Source organism: Triturus cristatus, chromosome 1_2, assembly GCF_964204655.1.
Source record: "Triturus cristatus chromosome 1_2, aTriCri1.1, whole genome shotgun sequence".
NCBI lineage: Eukaryota > Metazoa > Chordata > Amphibia > Caudata > Salamandridae > Triturus > Triturus cristatus.
Window position 1 is genome coordinate 441,639,111 of NC_140580.1, and position 22,042 is coordinate 441,661,152.

The 22,042-nt window shown below is 46.7% G+C and overlaps 1 protein-coding gene across 1 annotated transcript in view; it reads right to left on the minus strand.

Moving 5' to 3' along the window:
• FFAR4 (free fatty acid receptor 4) overlaps positions 1–16,331 on the minus strand; it is a 91,140-nt gene extending 74,809 nt beyond the window's left edge. The window contains exon 1 of the mRNA XM_085614978.1: positions 15,604–16,331. Within this exon, the coding sequence (XP_085471104.1) occupies positions 15,604–16,140 (537 nt within the window). The 5' untranslated portion in view covers positions 16,141–16,331. The remainder of the gene's footprint in view (positions 1–15,603) is intronic.
• Positions 16,332–22,042: the final 5,711 nt, after the last annotated feature.

The following is a 22,042-nucleotide window of genomic DNA, read 5'->3' on the forward strand; positions in this document are numbered from 1 at the left end:
AACCCGCGGAGCCACACGCCCCATCACTTCAAAATAACGAGTTCATGTTAGGGTGGTTGAAGCAAATCTACAGTTTCAAAGTGCGGCTGCACAGCACCTACAGCAGCCCCCCCCCCCCCCCCCCCAAATGAAACGTGCTCTAGGCCTCTGCTCCAGATCTGCTAAAGGGACGCTTCAAAACCCAGGTCCATGCCTCCAGCCTCTCACCCTGAGGTGTTCCAAGCATCAACAGTGGCCACCTCAGCTCTGCCCACCCCATCGGCTGAGATCCCAGAGAGAAAGTCCTTCGCGGTTCCCACAGTAAACGCGCAAAGTGCTGCACTGCTATAGGGCAGTACTGGTAGTTTCACAGCGAATGGCCGTAGCGTGGCCTGCCCCAGAACCTGCCTGAGACTTGCAACAAGCAAGGGCTGATAAGTGTTTACAGGATCTCTCTCTCTCTCTCTCTCTGTCTGTCGTTCCTTCTCTCCCTCTTTCCATCTCTCTCTCTCTTTTTCTCTCTCTCTTACCATCTCTAACTCTCTATCTCTTCCTATCTCTCTCTCTCTCTTGCCATCTTAAACTCTCTATCTCGTTGTCTCTCTCTTGCCATCTCTCTCTCTTTCTATCTCTCTCTCTGTTTCTATCTCTCTGTTTCTATCTCTCTCTCTCTCTTGCCATCTTAAACTCTCTATCTCGTTGTCTCTCTCTTGCCATCTCTCTCTCTTTCTATCTCTCTCTCTCTCTCTTTTTCTCTCTCTCTTACCATCTCTAACTCTCTATCTCTTTCTATCTCTCTCTCTCTCTTGCCATCTTAAACTCTCTATCTCGTTGTCTCTCTCTTGCCATCTCTCTCTCTTTCTATCTCTCTCTCTCTTTTTCTCTCTCTCTTACCATCTCTAACTCTCTATCTCTTTCTATCTCTCTCTCTCTCTTGCCATCTTAAACTCTTTATCTCGTTGTCTCTCTCTTGCCACCTCTCTCTCTCTCTCTCTCTCTCTCTCTCTTTCTCTTTATTATTACTTTTTCATTTCAAACGGTCTGGCAGCCTGCTGACGCTGCCTCTGCCAGGCTATAGGAACAGGAGGGGCTGGGTCACCGAAGCCTGGCATGGGACGAGAAGTGTTGTCATTTATAGACAATTTGTAATATGACTAATGTTTACTATAAAACTATCACAAAGGACGACAGCGAACTCAATACTGCGCATTTATCATTCTCAGGTGTTGTTTTTCCGGCCACTACAGCCAGTTTAAAAGAAATGGTCCCTGGAGTGGGAAACAATAAATCCCACAGGATTCGGTGGGAAGCTGAAGAAAGCAGAATGTTCCCAATAATTTGTCACCGGTATGAAGCAATGTCCATATTCAAAACCCTCTTCCTTAAATTGGAATATACATTTTACAACACTTGCTCCTCGACCATGGCGGATATAATCGATTGCTCCTTGGTGTGTTCCTTGAATCCCAGATTGGGAGAGTGGGGCCTCTGTTGTCAGCAGGGTTATAAAAGCAGAGACCCTGAGACAGAGTGCACCCGAGTCCCTGACACAGAGTGCACCCGAGTCCCTGACACAGAGTGCACCCGAGTCCCTGAGACAGAGTGCACCCGAGTCCCTGACACAGAGTGCACCCGAGTCCCTGAGACAGAGTGCACCCGAGTCCCTGACACAGAGTGCACCCGAGTCCCTGACACAGAGTGCACCCGAGTCTCTGAGACAGAGTGCACCTCGGTGACCCTGCCACTCCCCAGGATCTGTGGCACGTGCACAGAAGTCCTGCTCCTGCCTTCTTTGCATCTGTAATGGTTTATATCGAGGTCAGGCAGCCTTTCGCATTTCAGAGCAGTTGCAGATTGGGCGGCCCATACACTAAAGGAAGAATCTGAGTGCAAGTGGTGGACAGTGCTGGGTAGGGTGCTGACACCCTTCGGTTTTTCTTCAGACGAAGCTTGTAGTATACATGGCCCGACCCCACGGAAAACGACCTTTACAACGCGGTCGAAACACCGCAATACATTTACTTCGCTGTCATTACAACGCAAGTCGTTACAACGACTTGCGCTGGATGGTGCTCTAGACTAAGGAATAGTGTGATTTACTATTCCAACACCTTCCCTACTGTTACGTAGGCTGGAGTTGGAATAGTAAATCACACTATTCCTAAGTCCAGCGCCCTCCAGCGCTAAGTCGTTGTAACGACTTGTGTTGTAAAAACCGTGATGTAATGTACCGCGATCTAAATGATCGCGTTGTATCGTCATACATTCGACAGAAAGGAGAAACTTATGTTGCAGTAAAAATGTATCATAACCACTACGACTCCCTCTTTTATGGTATTTCTTTTTTTGACATTTCCGTCTATATTTATCCATGTTTATTTTTTGGTTAATTCATCTGTATTTATCCATATTTATTTTGTGCTTACTGAAACAGTGAAGGTGCAATGGGTATATTTGTACATATATTTAACCAACAAATGTTTACTCATCTTTGGATGTCAAATGATTTTAGCCATTTACAGTGCAATTTAATGAAATTAATAGCATGGAAGAACAGCTTAAACAGCTTTAGTGCTGCAGTTATTTAAGCTTCATAAGTAAATCGTTTTTCTTTTTTTTAACTCCCCTATCTGTTAATCTGCACAGCTATTAACTTAACATGCTTGATCATCCAAAAGAAAATCTATTTTCTATATTTTTTCATTTTTAAAAATAAATACAAACGGGAAATAGATTGCTTTCTGTCTGTATTTATCTGTAAAATTCAGCAAAAACTGTAAGCCTTAAGGAGGAGGTGGGGGATAAAGAGTTTCGTAATGTGTTAGATATGTGGGCAAAACCAATGGAAAGAAAACAATACAGTGAAAGTAGGGTGAGACTTGGTAGGGATGACCACACACAGAACGAAGGGTGTGAGGTAGGGACAGTGGTGATCCAGAACGGTTGTGGATTGAATGACTGCAAAAACCATCAATGAGTACTTAAATATGCAAAGCGTCAAGGCCTGGAGATTATGGGGCCTATTCGATTGGCGGGCGGCCCTAGTGGTGCTGGGACCGGCCGCCAATGGTGCTGTGGTCCCGCACCGGCAATTAGGATGCCACCGTGGCGGTGGCATCCCCAATCCACTTCATTGTGGCGGGCATTGCACACAGCACCGCCCGCTTCAATGCTTTGCTTGCATGGCAGGCACTGTGCGGTGCCTGCCACGTCGTCCATGCAAATGCAGGGGGTGCCATAGGTACCCCCCATGTGCCCCCTCCAACCCCCCAACATCTTGGGGGCCCGCAACGGGCCCCCAACTGTGGATGGCGCATGCCTTTCCATGGCGGAAAGGCTGCTTCCCGCTCCCATTGTAATATGGTTGGCGGTGTCTAGCAGACACTGCCACCATATTCAACCCTTTTCTGCCCGGTCGACTCGTCGACCGGACGGAAAAGCGGCAGACGGTCTTCCCGTCCGCTGCGGCACCCCCCGCCATCATAGTATGGCGGGGGAAATGGGAGGCGGGCGGGGGATGATGTCGGGCGGATCACCACCGCCTTGCAGGCGGTGGCGATCCACCCGACATCATAATAGACCCCCTATGTTTCCACGAGGACCACACCTAACTAAATGAAAGATGAAAAATTGGTCCATAAATAAAGAGGAAAAGTATACTACTCCTCCTACTCCTCATGTGCAAGGGGGCAGCAATATGGTTAGAAAGGATGGTCCCCTTCGAAGGAGCATAGGTGGCACAGGCATGGAGGGTAGATCTGTATTGGTGCATGGAGTCCTGGAGCTAGATGTCCACTATGTATATGATGCCCCTATGATCTCAGAACTGAACGTTCTGCCAAAACTATTGGAAGTGAAAGCACCGTGGTCAGAAATCCCAATGATCTGGGCAGGGGGTTTTAGTTGTGTGATTAAGAGGACATTAAATGGGCTTTCCCAGACAGCTGAGGCAGACAACAAATGATCAAAGTTGCAAGAGCGCTTAGAAAAAATGCACCTGACGGGAGACTCACCCTCAAGACACAGTGTGCTCATTTTACACCCCCCCCCCCCCCCCACGTAGCCCATATAGTATGCTGGACTATATATTTGTTAATGTCTCAGACAGATGCTCAGATGTATACCATCTGGGCAGAGTACTGTCTTGCCACTCCCACAGCATAGGCAATACACTTGAAGTGGATACTGGGCTAGTGTCCGAAACTGGAGATTGTTAGCGAAACCTTTACAAGGTTCTGCCTTAACTCGTGACTTGGGAGCAGTGCGATGTGACTTTTTCACAGAAAAATATGAAATACCCATGAGCAGAGAAACAGAATGGGTGTGCCATGAAGGTGATTTTGGGAGGGGCCTTTATAGGTATTATATTTGGAGTAAGCCAACCACTGACATCTGACAACAAAGGTGAAAGGCATGATCACTGACCTGGAAGGATGAGTTGCGTATAACCAAGAATTGGGGGAACAACTGACATATAATGAAAGCGAGTATACAGAATTGTATGCCTCACTAGAAAAGTGCATGAATAAATTACACAGGCAAAGGTTGTGCTAAAATGGAAACAAGTAAGGCTGGATGCTAGAGTGTTTGTTGAGAATCAAGACTCAAGGAAATCTGATACTATGCTTGGCTGATGAAAATGGAGTAATTCAACATACTCATAAAGCATCAAACACGGTGTTTGATAAATGTTTGCAGGCATCATATTAAGACATGGCAACTCCTGAACCACAGGCAGTTTGTTTGATCCAGCAGATCTACCGAGTCTGTCCGCGGAACAGAGGGAACAATTTGATGGCCCGCTAACTAGAGATAACCACCAACCTCTAAGACAGACTTGAAGGAAGGGAAAGCACCTGTCCTGAAAGGTCTTTTGTGGAGTTCTAGCTAGCCTGTTCCTCGATGCTTTTACATAAGCTGCTGGGGGCTTCGAATGACGCCGATGGAAGGGATGGCCCACATACAGTATGCGAGAACGCTGGTAGTGGTAGTCCTGATACCAGGGAGAGACCCTGAAAACTCTAAACCTTGCAGACTGCTCTCAATGGTCCAGAATGACATCATTGATCCTCAGTGCTGCAACAGAGAAAAGGATCTTGGGAGTGCTGACGGAGTTGATAAATGCAGACCAGTCAAGTTCTGTCTCAGGTTGAAACGCTAAGCATAATTTGAGATGATTGGAGAATTAGACATGCCACCTAAAAAAAGATCGAAGGGAGATACGCATTTGGCCCACTGAGGTCCCAGTCCAAGAGAATAACAACTTTGGTCTTACCTTTTTCATAGGAAAAAGAGCCAAATACCTATTTCAGGAACCAATGGATGAGAACGGAGGGTCCCCCGTACTAAATTTGATTAATGTCATGGACATGGGACTGGATGTCAAAGAAGGAAATAAAAATTAAATCCTTCAAAGAATTAGCAACTTTAGTCCTATTGAGGTGTCTAGGACTATAGATGCAGGCCATGGAAGCTGGATGGATAGAGAAGGGATGGAATGGAAAACAAAGCGATGGAACAAATGGGAGCTTCAAGAGTACAGCTCCCGCTATGTGCGAGACTATCTAGGCAAACCCATGACATTTGGCATGGGTTGCCAGGTTGGTCTACAAAGACAGGGATGCTGTTTGACCAATTTCGCTCCTTTATAGGGTATTGTGCCGTGACAGGCCAAGGGGTAAATTATCAGTCAGGGACAAATGGAAAGGGGACACTGATATGCAGCTATCAGGTGATGTATTGTCTAAGGGGATGGAATATACAATGGTAGTGTCTAGCAACACCAGATACATCCAATTTAATAAAAGTTACATAGAGTCTATTTTCACCTACAGTAGGATTTAAGATATACCACAGAACAACTGACGAAAGTCCCAGATTCTGTGTTGGAGTGGCAAACCGGATACACATAAATATAGTCCTGTGGGGTTGTACAGATATACTAGGACAGAGTGGTGACTACATTACGTGAAGCTGAGAGCAGCTTGGTCCTCAAAAAAACGTTTTCCATTTTATAGGGTGGCCAGAGATTTGATTTTAGATGAAAGACAAATTACTAAACACTGGAGACAAGCGAGGGCGCCTTTTATTGAATTTGGAGCAAAGACCTCAGGGAATGGTCACGAGTTAAATAAATTAGAATATCAAAGGTGCAAGCGGACCCAAAACTGAGTAAAGACTTGAACAGCTGAAGGGGAAAAAAAGAGATCAACGCTGAACCAACACTAGTGCATGGAGGGCATGGATAGTGATGATGTTAAGCGAAACAAGGTAAAGATGTGATGTTGAGTACATCTAAGTCCCCTACAGGCTGGGTTCGACTTGTAAAATGTTTGTTAGGAATTGTGTTGTCCATAATTAAGCAAAGAGTTTTGCAACTGACGATAAATAATATTGTAATTAAAATACATTTTTTAAAACAGTGTAGGATCATCATTATTTATCAGTGGCGTAGCCCACATGCAAGCTTCTTTGACTTGGTATGACAGAATAAATGACACTTTAGATTGATCTATTGGAAATAAGGTAGGCCTTGACCAAAAAAATGCAATTTGCACTTTGCAATAAATGCTGTTAACCATCCAGAGCCGCATTCCAATTTTTCACATGGTGCTAAAGGTGTCAGCACGGGCAGTGATGAGCTTTGAACCCTCACCGTAATTACATTTCCCGTAAGATCCAGTGAGACACCTGGGAAATATTCTCAGTCGAGAAACGAAACCTGCCCGAGGCTGGAAATTCATTTGGTTTATTGAACAAGAATGCACTCTCCTGTTCTGCTAAATTCAAATCATCTAGCTGATAGCTCGTGCCATGACTTCTAAGGGATTTACATGAGTTCGTGCCACTGAGTTTTGGAGCTTGAAGTCTTGTCATGAATCAAGAATGTAAGTTCACTAATTTGTGTGTCTCAATCCTCCATTCTAACACAAGCCAAAAGCACTAGGGGGCATATCATCAAGGCCCCCGCGATAAAATTATCGCCCCTTTAGCGTCCGTTTTCAGACGAAAAGCGGCGATAATTGTATCGCACTATCATCAAGCCAGCGCTAAACTGCTTTAGCGCTTGCTTCCTAGCTTTAGTGCCCGTTTTCCATTACACCTTGCATGTCAGCGAAAGATATCGCTATTGACATGCAAGGTCGGCGTTCCTCACCTAAACGTAATGAAAACGGTCGCTAACACAACATCACCCTATTAGCAATGTGGCCCAGGACGAGCGAAGCGATAAAAAAACGAGCGATAACCGTGCTTATCGCAATTACTTTACGCTTGGAAAAATGTTTACTTAGGCATACTTTCAATGGGAGGTGGATTGTTGGGATAAGAACACACTTGCATATTAGTATGCTTTTTCTTATCGCTATTTTTTTTCTCGCAGGATTTCTCCCACTATCACCCCTATCACTGGATTTTACATCGCCTGTTAGCGGCATGTTGATAATACGCCGCTAACAGGGCGATGTACTCCAGCAATAGAAGGCGATAAAAAAAACTCGCTAAGGGCATTTTGCGATAATTATTGCATTTGCTTGCTAATATGCCCCTAGGTGTGCCTGCTTGTACCTGTGTAGTAGGGAGTAGAGACTGTGACGTAACAGCCGGAGCAGCCACCTTTGGAGCTGAGGAACAAAGTTCGAGTCTCGCTGTCGCTCAAAATCCAGTGATTCTGGGCAAATCACTTCATCTCCCCGTGCTTACCAAAAATGAATGTGTCCTTGTGTAACATAACTGGTGCACACGTAAAGCGCTACAATACCTTCGAGTAGAGTTTGAGCTATATAAAACTGCAACAACAAAAAAAGAAAAAAACAGGAGGCACAGACAGCTGTACAGGCTTTGATTGTATGTAAAGTCTAACAGGCAGCCTTTCCCCCACCTCAGCAGGACGGGAACCAAGGTGAGCAGAGCAGTGCTTAATTTGAACCTGTGGTTTCCGGTGCTCGGCACCAGCACTTATGACAGTCTGCCACATGGTGACACTGACTGCCTAATTTAGGTATGAGCACAACAAAAGCTGTTTAATAATTCAATGACTGATACCTGACACCTAAGCCATTGTAATAGCTGGCCTGGAATAATATGAATTGTCACACTTGTAAGTGTGTGGAAGTTAGTAGTGGTGTTAGTACTGTCATTGGCAGTGCTGGCAGGGGCAATGGATGGTGCAAGCTGCAGTGTCCTCCTGACTAGTGCCCTGACACTTATTCTTTAATGAATTAAGCACTGGAGCAGAGAAACCAACAATGGCAGTAAGTTTGATAAAACCACCGCATACTCTGCTCATGAGGAACTCAGAGTTAGGTATATCACTGATTTAGTTGCAGTCAAGCCCCTGCTCTGCTGGGTGAAATATTTGGTCCAATGAGGAGGCCTCCTTTAACCAAGCTGTAATTTTGGATTGCCTCTCATTGGATCATGCTATCAAAATTCCCTGGTTAAGATATATCAAAGAAACATTCTGTGCCCTGGGAAGGTCAGATATTTTTATGAATTATAAAGCAGTGAAAAGAGAGGATAAAAAAATAATTAATGACCTGTACTCTAAAAAAGCTAGTGCTCAGCGAGAAGGTAAGAAACTGATTAAACCGAAGGTTAGAGCGCTCTAGTCAAATCAGTGTTGGAAATAAAGTTCTACCTCACCATTTTAACTAGAGCCCATGATCGTTTTTTAATTACTCATTTTAGATTTAATATGTTTCATCACTTAGTGGTCTCTCCTTCTGGCTTTGTTGTACGAGCCGAGAATAGAGAGCCCTGTGGCTGCGACAATAGGTCTCCACAGGATATTTGAAATGTTGTCTTTTTATGCAAATAATTTACGCATCCCAGGCGACTGTATCTTATACTCTATTTAAAAGAAATGGGATTTAGACAGGCTCGAATTGCAATTTTGCACATGCAACTTCTGCAGAATGAACGCACTTTATTTGTAGCAATGCACTTTTTAAGAGCAATGATAAGATCTAGGAAATCCAGATATGATTTAGACAGAGTGGGATATTCGTGAATGGTACTATGCTGATATAGGACGTAGGGAATTGGCTAGTATGCATAGTCGTATATATATTAGAGGTTTTTTAAGATGAGTGTATATTGTCCGATGTACTTTTAGAATTGTTTATTATAATGAAATATGCTTTCTCTTGATACATTTTATATTGTTTTAATGTATTGTATCTTTTATGACTGTGTTCATTGTCAAATAAAGATTGTTTAATAATAATAATAATTTAATAATAAAAAAACACATATTCTACTTGCACCCCAAAGATAAGATAAATGTAATGCCATATATCAATCAATCAATCAGGGGTTTGTAGAGCACGACTACTCAACCATGAGGGTCTCATGTTGCTGAGGGGAATGGGGGCTGCTGATCTCTATGGTTGTGGAGGTTCAGTCAAAGAGGCAGGTCTTGAGGTCCTTCATGAACTGCCTGTGGTGGAGGGGCAGGGTGTTCCAGGTCTTGGCGGTGAGGTAGGGGAAGGATCTTACTCCGGTTCTGGTCTTGTGGATCCGTGGGACAGAGGCCAGGGTGTCTGGCGGGTGTTTGGAAGGCGAGGCGATGGTTCAGATATTCTTGTCCTGTGTCATGGAGAGATTTGTAGGGGAAACATCCATTACCACGCGGGCATTGCATCGCAATGCCTTTACATCACGGATAAAACAACGCAAGTCATTACAAGGACTTGCGCTGGATGGCGCTCTAACCTTGGGAATAGTATGATTAACTATTCCAACAACTTCCCTACTGTACGTAGACTGGTGTTGGAATAGTAAATCATACTATTCCTAAGTCCAGCGCCCTGCAACGCAAGTCGTTGTAACGGCTTGCGTTGTAAAAACTGCGATGTAACGTTCCGCGATCATTTTGATGGCGTTGTTACGTCACATATTCCTTTGTAGGAATGTGTGAGGAGCTTGAAGGTGATTCTCTTGTTGATAGAGAGCCAGTGCAATTTTCAGAGGTATTGTGTCATGTGGTCGCGGCAGGGGATATTGAGGAATAGTCTGTCTGCAGCGTTTTGGACATTTTTTAGTTTCCTGAGCAGTTTCTGGGTGGCCCCGACGTAGAATGCGTTGCCGTAGTCCAGACTACTGGTGATGAGTGTGTGGGTGACCATCTTTCTGGATCTGTGGGGAGCCATCTGAAAGTCTTTCGAAGTAGGCCGCACGTATGGAAACAGGATGAGGATACTGCATTGATTTGGTGGTTCATTGAGAGCGAGGAGTCCAGTATGATGCCATGGTTGTATGCATGGTCCATAGGGGTGGTAGGGGTTCGTAGTGCGGCGGTCCACTAGAAGTTGTCCCAGACTGAGGGGGTGGGTCCCAGGATGAGTACTTTGGTTTTGTCCAAGCTGAGCTTGATGCAGCTGTCTTGCATCCAGGTAGTGACTGCCTTCATCCTGTTGTGAAAGTTGGTTCTGGCGGTTGTGGGATCGTTGGTGAGAGAGAAGATCAGCTGGGTGTCATCTGCGTCGGAGATGATGTTGAGTCCGTGGCTTCTGACGATGACTGCAAAGGGCAGCCATGTAAATGTTGAAGAGGTTGGGGATCAGGGAGGCGCCCTGGGGCACTCCACAGTTGATCTCTGTAAGTTCTGAGAGGAACGGGGTAGTCTGACTCGCTGTGTTCAGCCGGTCAGTAAGGAGTGGATCCTTTCCAGTGCTGTGTCACGGATGCTGGTGTTGTGGAGTCTCGTAATTGGGGTGCAGTGGGAGATGGTGTCGAAAGCGGCCAAGATGTCCAGTAGGATGGGTCCTGCGGTTTCTCCTTGGTTGAGGAGGGAGCGGATGTCGTCGTGGCGGCGAGAAGTGCAGTCTTGGTGCTGTGGTTGGTTCAGAAGCCCGATCGGGAGGTGTTCAGGACGTGGTTCTCTTCGATGAACTCAGAGAGTTGGGCGTTGATGGCCTTCTTGATTACCTTGGCTGGGAAGGGGATAAAGGAGATGGGTCTGAAGTTCTTGAGGTCTGTCGGGTCGGCGGACGGTTTCTCTGGTGTCTTCCTGCTTCTTCAATATAACTGCATTGACGAGCACTAGAACAACCAGAAAATGTCCTGACACACAGGAGAAGTGGGCCAAGTCTGCGAGGGAGAAAACGCACGTTACAACAGTAACCTCCAGCTGAGGAGCAGGACAGAACCCTAATGTGAGGGGAGGGACCAGGTAAAGAAAAACAAAACAAACGAGGAGGATGCCACAGGCCGAATGCTGTGGAAAGCAGGAACCTTACAACGCAATGCTGCTAAGTAATGTGACTTCCTTTTTACTCTGCTTATATGGACCCGGACTGACTATTCTGACCCTTGTGAGTGAAAAACTGACATTCTATAAGTGATATTATTAAAGAGCATAGTTTGAACTTGTTCTGCTTAACCGAGACTTGGTTTAGGAAGGTCTCTGGATAGATTATGAAAGATTATCTTTCTACCAATTATGGCAGTTTTGTGGCTTATTGAACTGGAAAGCGTGGCAAATGTTTTGTGTTCTTTTTTTAAATTAACTTCACAGTTTCTTCATCAATGCAATCAAACAGGAGCTTTTTAACTAGGCTTAGGCAAACCAATAACCAGTGCTTAATTTGTAAAGAAATTTGTGCAAGGGCAATCTTACAAGTGTGAAATTCATACTAATCTAGGCTCCCAATACTATAAGAATGGCTCGGGAGGCAGGTATAAATCACTGTAAATGTAAATTGAATTAATAAACAGCTGCTGTTATGCTCCTAACTAAATTAGGCACACAGCGCAACCATGTGACAGACTGTGATAAGCACCCGTGCTGGCAATGAAGTGCCAGTGACAAACACCGGAAACCACCGGTTCAAATTAGGCACTGAACCCACATCAAAGGACACTCCCTTGACAAGGTCTGTTCTAATTAAGCGCTGTATTCCACACTGGCATCCATTGCATTTCCTTGTGCTGATCATTACCGTCTCTCTTTTTTGTTCTTAACAAATCTGTGCCATCTTCAATCCCTCGGATAATGAATAAGTTCCGTCAAGTAAATTGGCCAAAGGTATCTCTCTAAGAACTACATCAGCTACCACCCCTCTTCAAATTGACCAAGTGCTTTAACAGCTGATCTCGTAACACACCGTGGGCCCGATTCACAGAACTAACTTAAGACAAAATCCTAAACTTACTACCATTTTGGTATTCACAGAAGGCACTTACTCATTGATGAGTAAGTGCCTTCTGTGAATACCAAAATGAGTAAGTGCACTTACTCATTTTGGTATTCACAGAAGGCACTTACTCATCAATGAGTAAGTGCCCTCTGTGAATACCAAAATGAGTAAGTGCCTTCTGTGAATACCAAAACGAGTAAATGGTAGTAAGTTTAGGATTTTGTCTTAAGTTAGTTCTGTGAATCGGGCCCCATAAATATATCATTACTCAAACACTTAATATTATTACAATGATTGAGAAGATTCAGTGACAGAAATAAAGATAAGATCATCCTTGGAGCACTTGCCAGCTAAGAAAATTGAAAGATTCAAAGATTAAATCACAAATTGTTCAATGTCACTTGCAGGGGAGTAATCACAAGTACATACGAGCTGCCAAGAATAGCAAAGTACCAAACTACGGAAAGAGGATACTTAAAAGTCCAACTAAATCTACTATGATGTTCTCCGTTATCCATAAAGTTAGTGAGCCCACCTTTCAAACCAATGCATTTACTTTCACCGACAGATACAATCAATTTGCTGCATACTTCATTTTTAAGGCTTATTTATTTGGCAGATTTCTATAGTGCATGGTCATCCGAGGTGTAGATAAGCTTTACAGATTAACAATGATTGTGACACAGTCTTACATAGAACTGATATTTTGCTGAAGTAATAAGGGTGACATTATATTCACATGGATAAATTCTTGGTAGAGGAACAAGGACAGGTGAAGAACTGATGACGGAGAGGTATGAGTGGAAGGTAGTGGGAAGAGGGAATTAGCTGGTATAGAGCAGACAGGGAAAAGCATGTGATGATGAGAGCAGGGAAAAGGAAGTACCAAGATCAACAATACTGTTAATTCCTTAAATGTCAGAAAAGATGTAATCATAGATTTTCAAGATAACATTCTCAGTACTTCTGATAGTCAAGTTTCACTGCAGTTGTTCTTCCAACCATCGACAAACATAGATTTCAATGAGTTGGGCCAAAGTCATTGACCCTCTGGACATTTTACCTGCTTACAGCCGTAAAAACTCATATTGATTGAGGAAACATCTGTTAAAGATATTATAAATTCCTCTTTGACTACAGGCTCTGGAAGACTGGCTTTGTGATGACCTTGTTGAAGAAAATAACTTTAGTTCGCTCTACCTTAGCGGAGAATCATCCAATTTCACAAATTCCTTTCTTTCTAATTTACTTGAAAAAGAAGTCTACAGCGCACTTCAAAGGTTCATCGAGACATATGATATTCTTTATCCTACGCAAGCAGGATTCTGATTTGGGTGATGTACTGAGACTGTGAAAGTCACTGCACTTAGATGAACTTAGACGTTTGGCAGATGTGGACCAGCCAGCTTCCCTTACTTGGCTGGACCTGTTGGTGGTGTTTGACACAGTACATCATCAGATTCTAATAGAATGGCTTGGAATGCTTCAGTCCGGCTTCGAGAATTTCTTAATAGTCGATCCCAAACAGTTGCGCTTGTTCTGTTTCTGTCTCCTGAATGGAAGCTTATAGAGGGTGTACCTCAAAGTTCCATCGTGTCCCCACTACCTTTTATTTTCTATGCACTTCCTGTTTCTTTCTTACTCCAATCCTATGCCAATACATTGTTCATGTGTACAAACGTCAACCAGGTGATCCTAAAGATCACACATGGCATGAGAACTAAAGCCATTAATCTCGATCATCGCTTCACTGAGGAGGAAGACTGGAAGAGTCTTAACCAACTGAACTGAATGGATATAAAACTGAGATTTGGGATTTTTTTTGTTTTTCACATAAAATTCAACTCATGAATGCATTAATATCTTTGTGACTGCAATACCCTCGAAATGGTCACATTGGAATGCGTTCTTCGTTCCTTAAAATGGGTCCAAATGTTGTCGCATGCCTGACTAGACGACATCGGGTGGGCCTTGCTTTATCTTCATTACGCTGGCTTCTTATAAAGCAGAGGGGGACTGCTAAATCTCTACACCCAATACACAAATCTTTGGATGCCAGGGCTAATGGGCGGATACTTTCATCATGCTTTAGCTGATACCAGCCCTTTCAGTTGCTTAGGTCTCTGCATCAATAACGTCTTCAGAGATCTAAGGTAGGGAGAGTGAGGCTGAGTGGTTGAGCAGCCTCCCAATGAAATTTCACCATGGTGCAGTAGGGTAAAAAAGCACTTGCCCAATAAATAAAATGTAAACAATTGACATTTAACCTAGTCAATCTATTTTCTGCATGTCGCGATTACCTATAAGCCTGCAACACATACACCACCTTTGTTGAGTTGCACCTCTCCCTACCATGTGTGTAGTGGTGCACCCCCTGCTTATCACACTTTTTTATGGAGCATCTCCTGGCTAGCACACATTCTGAAGTGCTGCTCGAGATTATAATATACACGGGTCATCCCCTGCTAAACACATATGTTCCGCGGCAGGCGCAACGTACCACCCACTGAGTCACAGCCATGCTTAACTTGTATGTAGGACTGAAGAGCCTGCTTACCATGTTTAGTGAGGTTAAGCCTTACTTACAACACATTTTGAGAGCAGCTCCTTCTTACATTGTGTGCTGAGTGGCACAACTGCTTACTACATGTGTAGTAATAATGTACCTGTCATGAAGCGGCTATGACTTCTATTATGTGTGGAGGTACAGCAGTTCATAGCTCCTACATGTGCTAGTGTACCTTCTGCTTACTATAACTGCAGGGTTAGCTCCTGGTACCACACATTGCAACTAAGTAACAAGTAACTTGATTGATGTGCAATACACGTTTACCAATTATTTGAGTGGGTATTTAGAGTTTGGCAGATCCGTCAAGCCCAAAAAGTAGTGGCAGTCCAGACGGCTCTATTTATAGTGTATTGATGTCTACGCTCTATAAATGGGGTGAATGGGGCCTCCACTGCCTTTTGGTGGATTTTCTGCATCCCCCAAACTCTAAATCAGGGACTCTGTTTCTTAGCACTCTGGTGTAGCGCTTGTGATTGACTGTTGGTTTGACCGCAGGCAGAAGTTTCTGGAAGGGAACGGTGTTTGTCGAAAGTCCGTGGCTTAGTGATGTGCAGTGAGTGTATGGTTTTCCCTCCAGATATTTTGCTCGTGGACTGTGAGTTTTGTGGCCTGCCCGTCCTACCCTGTTGATATATCTTTGTGTTGTGCATGCAGGGTGCATGGCAGTTGGGTGGTGGCCTTTTAGCAAGCTTTGGTTAACTCAAGTCAGGTGCAGAAGTGTAGCCCATCGTTTACTCCCTTTGTTGTGTGTTGAAGAAAAATTGTTCTGGTGGTGGAGGATAGGAAGCAACGGTTGCCTTCTTGATATGCAGAGGTACAACTCTCATTACCTCATAAAAATTGGCTGATATACCTTCTGCCTACTACATTTGCTAAGCTGGTGTACCTGCTTAGTATATTTTTCGGGCAGCTTACCTTCTCATTGGTCGGCTGAGTTGTCACTCTGAAGAAGACACAGAGGGGAAGCGCTGTGAGGGCGGAGAAGCCCCAGATACCCAGCAGCCCTCCGGCCACCGCCTTGGGGTCGCAGCTGGAGGCCTGGTGCAGCCGCATGATGCACACCATCCGCTCGAGGCTGACGGCGGCCAGGGAGCTGATGGTGACGCAGCCGCTCAGACTCACGACGTAAAAGAGCAGGTGGCAGCACAAGTCCCCCATGGTCCAGGCCCCGCTCCAGCGCGCGGCCAGGACGAAGGGGATGGTGCTGATGAAGAGCAGGTCGGCGCAGAAGAGGTTCAGAACGAAGCAGTTGGCGGTCACCAGGCGCTTCTTGCGCGCCAGCAGCGTGATGGCGCAAATGTTGCCCAGCAGAGACACCAAAAAGATGATGGACAGCGCCAAGGTCTCCACTATTGGCATGGCCAGTCCGTCCCGGGACTCGGAGAAAAAAGCGAAATAAGTCCAGTTCGGCCGGAAGATGTCCTGAGGAGAGGTGACCGCAGCTTCCTCCATCGTTCCTGCCTAGGGGCGGGAATGCACCATGCTCTCCCGGAACGCTGCAGAGGCCTGGGCCCAGAACTGACCTCCTGGAGACACCGACGCCAACGTGCCAGCTGAACACACAGCGGCAGCATCCGCTGCAGGTGGCGTCTCTGCCCTCCCTGCCTCTAGGACACAAAGGGCAGGCACCTGGGAGCGCAGCCTCCCCGCACCACAGGACACATAAATACCTGCAGCCGCCCTATTAAACCCGTCCAGCAGCCTCCGTGCCCCGTCTGCGCGGGAAACAAGGAAGTAGCGCGGACTGTAAACGTCCACCCATCTAAAGCAAAGATAAGAGCGCCGTAATTCACGCCATCTCTTTATAAAACACACACAGGCTGCACATAATTGGTGTTAGGTGACACTGGACCGCTGGCGACAAGCAATCCAAGGCGCAGACACATAACGCTGTCGCATTTGCAAGCGCTCAGCGTCACACTTGGGTAACTTTGACATTTTGCCACTTTCTGGCTTGTCTCTGTTCGGATGTTATTCACCATAAGCAGGTTACATTAGAGGGCCTAATTAACAAAAGTATACTTACACTTTTCTGTAAGTTTATGATTGTTTGCTATCAGGACCGAACTTTGCGCAGATAGCGCCTGGGGCAGAACCACATTTGGCGCCCCTTAGTCCCCCACTTTACCTCCCATTTGTAGCCTGTAACGAGATATACAACTGTATATCTGCTGCATCTTTTGCACATAGTACACATTGTTGGACCCTTGCTTCCATCTGCGCCAGACATCCACTAGCTATTGCAGACAAGAAAGTGGAGAAGTATTTCCTGTAAAGAGCTCCAGTGCTGTGCACCAATGCTTGCTCGCCTAGGGCCACGGCTTTAAGTGAGCCGGGTCTCACCGGGTCTCACCGGGTCTGAGCACCGGCAGTTTTTTCAAGGGGGCCTCGAAACGGGTCTCTATCGGGCTCTGTTTTGTGCCCGGGCACAGGCCTTCCGTGTTTTTTCCGGACTGCAGTGACAGCAGGCACATCCATGTGCGCGTACTCACACTGCTCACTTCTCACTTGTTAAGTTACGGCATGACGTGAAAGGGGGAAGGGAAATCCTTACAAGAGAGTCATTTTCTCTCTGGATGTCACCAGGGCTTTTAGTGGAAGCGTTTTCAATATTATACACAAGCCATAGTTGCTGCTTATTTATCTAATGCAACTAACAACTATTGACAAAGTCAATAGTCCTGACTTGTTGTAGGTATGATGCTACGCGCTGGGGGTATGCACCGTACATACGGGGGGTACGCCCCGTACATACGGGGGGTGGTGGTACGCCCCGTACATACGGGGGGTGGTGGTACGCTCCGTACCTACCCCACGGGGGCTGGGGGTACGGCACGTACATGGGGGGGCTGGAGGTACGGCGCGGACATGGGGGGGGCTGGGGGTATGGCGCAGACATGGGGGGATGCTGGGGTACGGTGCGGACGTGTAGGGATGGGGGTACGGTGCGTACCGGGCCCCCTTTTCGTCGTGCATCGCGGCGTACTTAGCTTTTCCGACACTTTTTGGGTCCCGTAAAAATTTTGCCGTGCAAAGTGCTGTGGGTACGAATCGTACTTGCTGATCCGTAAAACGCTGCCTAACTCCGTGCGAATGTCACGTACCCGGTGTCCTGGATCCGATTTGTATGTGTTTTTTTGCCGGTCGGTGTTTTTTACGATTCGTACGGAAATGGTGTTTCTGTACGAATCGTACTTGCGGGTTTGTATGGTGTTTTTCCCGGGTACGGGTCGGACGGAGAAAACGCTCCGTCCGACGATTCGTACCCGGTTTTACCAGGATCGGAATCGACACCTAAGTGTTTTAAGCCACTCCTTTAATTACATTGGCCACGCCCCTTTGAGAGACCCTCCAGTTTTTTCATCCCACTTAAAGCCCTGCCTAGGGCCATTAATCTGGGGTCCACTGCACCAGTCTCCATCAGTCCTCTTGGCAGGGCATCATTTTATGATCTGCCTCTGGGCATGACAATCTGAACTTCTCTCACTGGAAAATGAGAAAGTTAATTAGTTGCGGTGTTCTTTACGCCGTGCACGTAACACATGTAGAAGTTGATGTTGTCATACAGGCACGCCTTGACCAGCTCTATGATAAGACCCAGCAGGAATGGGGCATTTTGCTGTCTGGGCACTACCACCATGGTATCAGACCAAAGCACTATCCCTCTGTCCTATAGCTCCCTGGGCCACAGTGCCAGCGCTATGGGGGAGAGCACAAGGACTGCCCAGTTCTTCATAAAGCCCCACTTGTGTAAAGCGCTGGGCCACTTTGCTGCAAACCATTGAGTTCCTAGTATGGCTCCAAAACCTTCTTGCCCTGATGCATCCGTGAAGAGCCTTCGCTGTTGGTTGGTAGCCCAGTGGGGGGCACACCAGATCAGTGCCCATTGAATTATCTCAGGAAGGTGGCCCATATGGCCAGGTATTTTTTGATCCCTTGATCCAGCCAAACCCAGTGATGCTTCCTGACTACCTTGGCTGAAGCCCTCGCTAATCTGCGTGCGAATGGCCTTCCTGCAGGGATTACTCTTGCGGCAAAGTTGAGCCAGTCTGATAGACTTTGGATGGTGCCCAGTGTGACCTTTCCCGTAGTCAGATTGTGCTGGATCTCTATGGAGAGACCCTCTATTTTGTCCCGTGGAAAAAGACACTCCTCTTTGATGTGTCCAGTTTTATGCACAGGATGTGAGGGCATGGGTGGGGCCCTGGGTTTTCTCAGGGGCCAGTGGCTCTCCCAACTCCTTGCAAAGTTCCTGAAAGGTTGAGAGAGTCTCTTGACAATCATTTGTGCCCGCCTTCCCGACAAGTAAGAAGTTGTCCATGTAGTGCATGGCACTCCCTGGGAATTCTTTGTTCTTGATCGCTGACTCCAGGAAGGAGCGGAATGCATTGAAGTACAAGCATTAAACGGAACAGCCCAATGGCGCGCACTTGTAGAAATAAACCAGGTCACACCATCGCGTGCCGAGCAGGTGAAAACTGTCGGGGTGGACTGGATCAAGCCTAAGGGCCGATTCTATGTCTACTTTTGCCAGTTGTGTGTGCGGTCCTGCCTGTCAGACCAGTGCCACCAATCGTCGAAGGATGCATATGTCACTGAGCATGACCCTTCTGCCAAGCAATCCTTTACCAATGAGACCCTGGGGTAGGACAGATGATGGATGAGGCAGAATTTACCCTGCTCTTTTTTGGGGACAACGACTAGTGGGGAAATAATCCAGTTCTTTAGTAGAGGGGATTCAAAAGGGCCGGTTACTTGCCCTAGTTGGCGCTCTTTCACTAATTTGCTGCCAACCACTAGTGGCACATCCATGGCGGATTTCAAATACTTGTCCGTTCCTACTACCAGTGGACCCGTGTAAGGGATTACGAAGCCATCTCTGAAATCCCGGAACAGTAGTTCTTGTGCATCATGCCAAGGATAATCTACCAGTAATGCTGCTAACGTGTCAAATTTGATAGCTGAGGGAGGTAATGTGTTGTTCATCTCATGTCTGCTTTGCACCGGCACCTGGTCCTGCACTCCTGGGTTTGTCCTGTCTTGGGCCCTGTCTCCTACATGCTGATAACTGTAGGGTGCCGGAGCACTTGGTTCCTGTGTGACTAAACTTATATGCCGTCCCCATGTGCATGCTATGCTGTTGTAGAGTTTGCACACTGAATTGCCCTGCCTTCGTGTGTGCTGGTCCCTGCATCGAACCGCCGCCTTTGTTCCCTCGCATGGGCTGCCACCCTGCTGGAAAGTCCTTCCTATAGTATGTCCATCTGTCGAATCCTTGTCTGGGTGCGTGAGACTTGTAGCCCCAATCCCAGTGTGCAGGTGCATTTCTGCCCCCATGTATTGCATTCAGAGCTCTACATCCTTGGTGTCCCATGTCATTGTGTGTGTATTCGTTCTTTTGCCTGAGTTCCGTATTGTATGTTAGCCAACCTGCCCCCGCCATTGAGCTTTCCCCCCTCTTGGGTGGTCCTATTATAATTGCACAGCGCTGGGCCTTGATCTGGGAGCTTTTCCATGATTATGGTTGATAGGATTGGGAGCGATTCGAGCCAGCTATCTTATGTCTGCTCTAGCCTGGCTCCACACTCAGGTTTCCTGTCTCCTTCCTTGCCTATCAGCATGAAAAAATGTTTATGAATTCTCCCTTCCAAATCCTTTACTTTGTGGCTAAGGGGATTCTCCAAGCTAGCGATGTACTAGCAGATAAGAAGAGTGCTGGTGGTGCATAACCTGCTGCTGGGATCTCCCCGCTTGTGTTCCCTCCCAGGCCTGTCTCGCTCTCCCTGAGCCACTAGCCTCTGTGGTGCCTGGCCTAACGCCTGCTCTGGCCTTGCCCCATGTGTCCCTCTTTATACCTGTAAAAGTGATGGACTCTGCCAGGGTTTTTATAGTGGCCATGAGCCCTTGCATCATGTCCATCATCTTACCCCACTGCCCCTGTGTCGTCGATTTCTTTGGGCCACCTGGTTGCTTTGCCTTGGCGCTGGGTACAGGCAGCTGTGAGGGGAGCTGTCTCGCAATGGGTTGGCTCGCCATGCTGGGCTCAGGCAGTCTGACTACTGGCGATCTGAGCCAAGTGGTGCCTTCCTCGCTTTCTGCTGCTTGGGGGTGTTGCTTGGTCCTGCCCCCTTTTTCCTCTTGAGGGTGGTGGGAGCGTTCTGGATCAAAGAAGACAACCTGGAGTCTTCGTGCTGTGGCATAGAAGCATTGTCGGCTGGGGTCGTGTTTTAGGGGCCATGAATGCTCCGGCTCCTTTATCGCCAGAGCCCATATGGTCCAGTTGGCATCCTGTGCCTGCACCAATTCTGTAAATTCCACCCAGAAAGTTGCGACAGACATTTCGCTTGTATCTGCCCCTAGGTCAGGGGTATCATCCATGGAGAATAGTGCCAGTGGGCTTTGATCCACCATTCCTGCCATGGCTCTGTGCCTCGATTAGTAGGGTATCCTTTTGCTTTGGTGCGGTTGCCGGTAATAAATAATATAATAGTCATATGCATTTTGTGTACTTCTGATCTAGCTCTGCACTGCTTGTTCATCGGTGGTCCCCGTAGCTGTCTCGTTATCTAGCTGCCGGCCAAGTGCCCTGCAGTGGCCCCCTTCCATTGCTTGCCACCACCTTCGCTACCTTCCCGTCCTTGGGTACTTACTCCTTGGATGGCGCTTGATGCGAGCTTGCCTTCATACCTACTGCACATCACTGGTGACTCAGAAGAGGGTCACCATTGCCAGATTGGTGGCTCGTGCCATTGTTCTGCCTACGACCTCCCCTGGGTTGAGCCTCCAGTCAACATGTCTACTCTCGGAAGTGAGAGTGAGGCATGACCCATGCTGCAGGCTTCCACCGCATAGCAGAAAATGGACTTTGAGACCTGTGATGTGGTGAGACATAACAATATGTGAAGCCTGTCTGAGAACTGAGCACTAGACTCAGACTTTGAGGTGATCTGCACCCTAGCCCCGATACATGCTTAAGTGGCCCACAAATGCAGGAGAGACCTACCTAGACCCATTGAAGAGAGACAGGACACCGAATGGAGTGCCGAAGCGAGGCTGAATACAAGGCATAGAAGCCCAAGTGCTAGCACCAGCGTTGCGACTGTTTGTATATTGTGAAATATTAGGCATTAAGAGTGTCAATTAAAGTCCTTTTCCTTTATCAAAGGAAAGCACTACATTTGACATTCAGTTATTGTGCTGCTGGGCGATTGTGGAATTTTTAGCTTGTGCACCCCCCACACTACCTCCCCGAGAAGCCAGTGAGTGCTCATCATGGTTACCACAGAGAGTCAAGTGCTGAAGGGATTATACGTAGCCCCAGTTTGCAGAGTCATAGGAGGAATAACCCGTTACA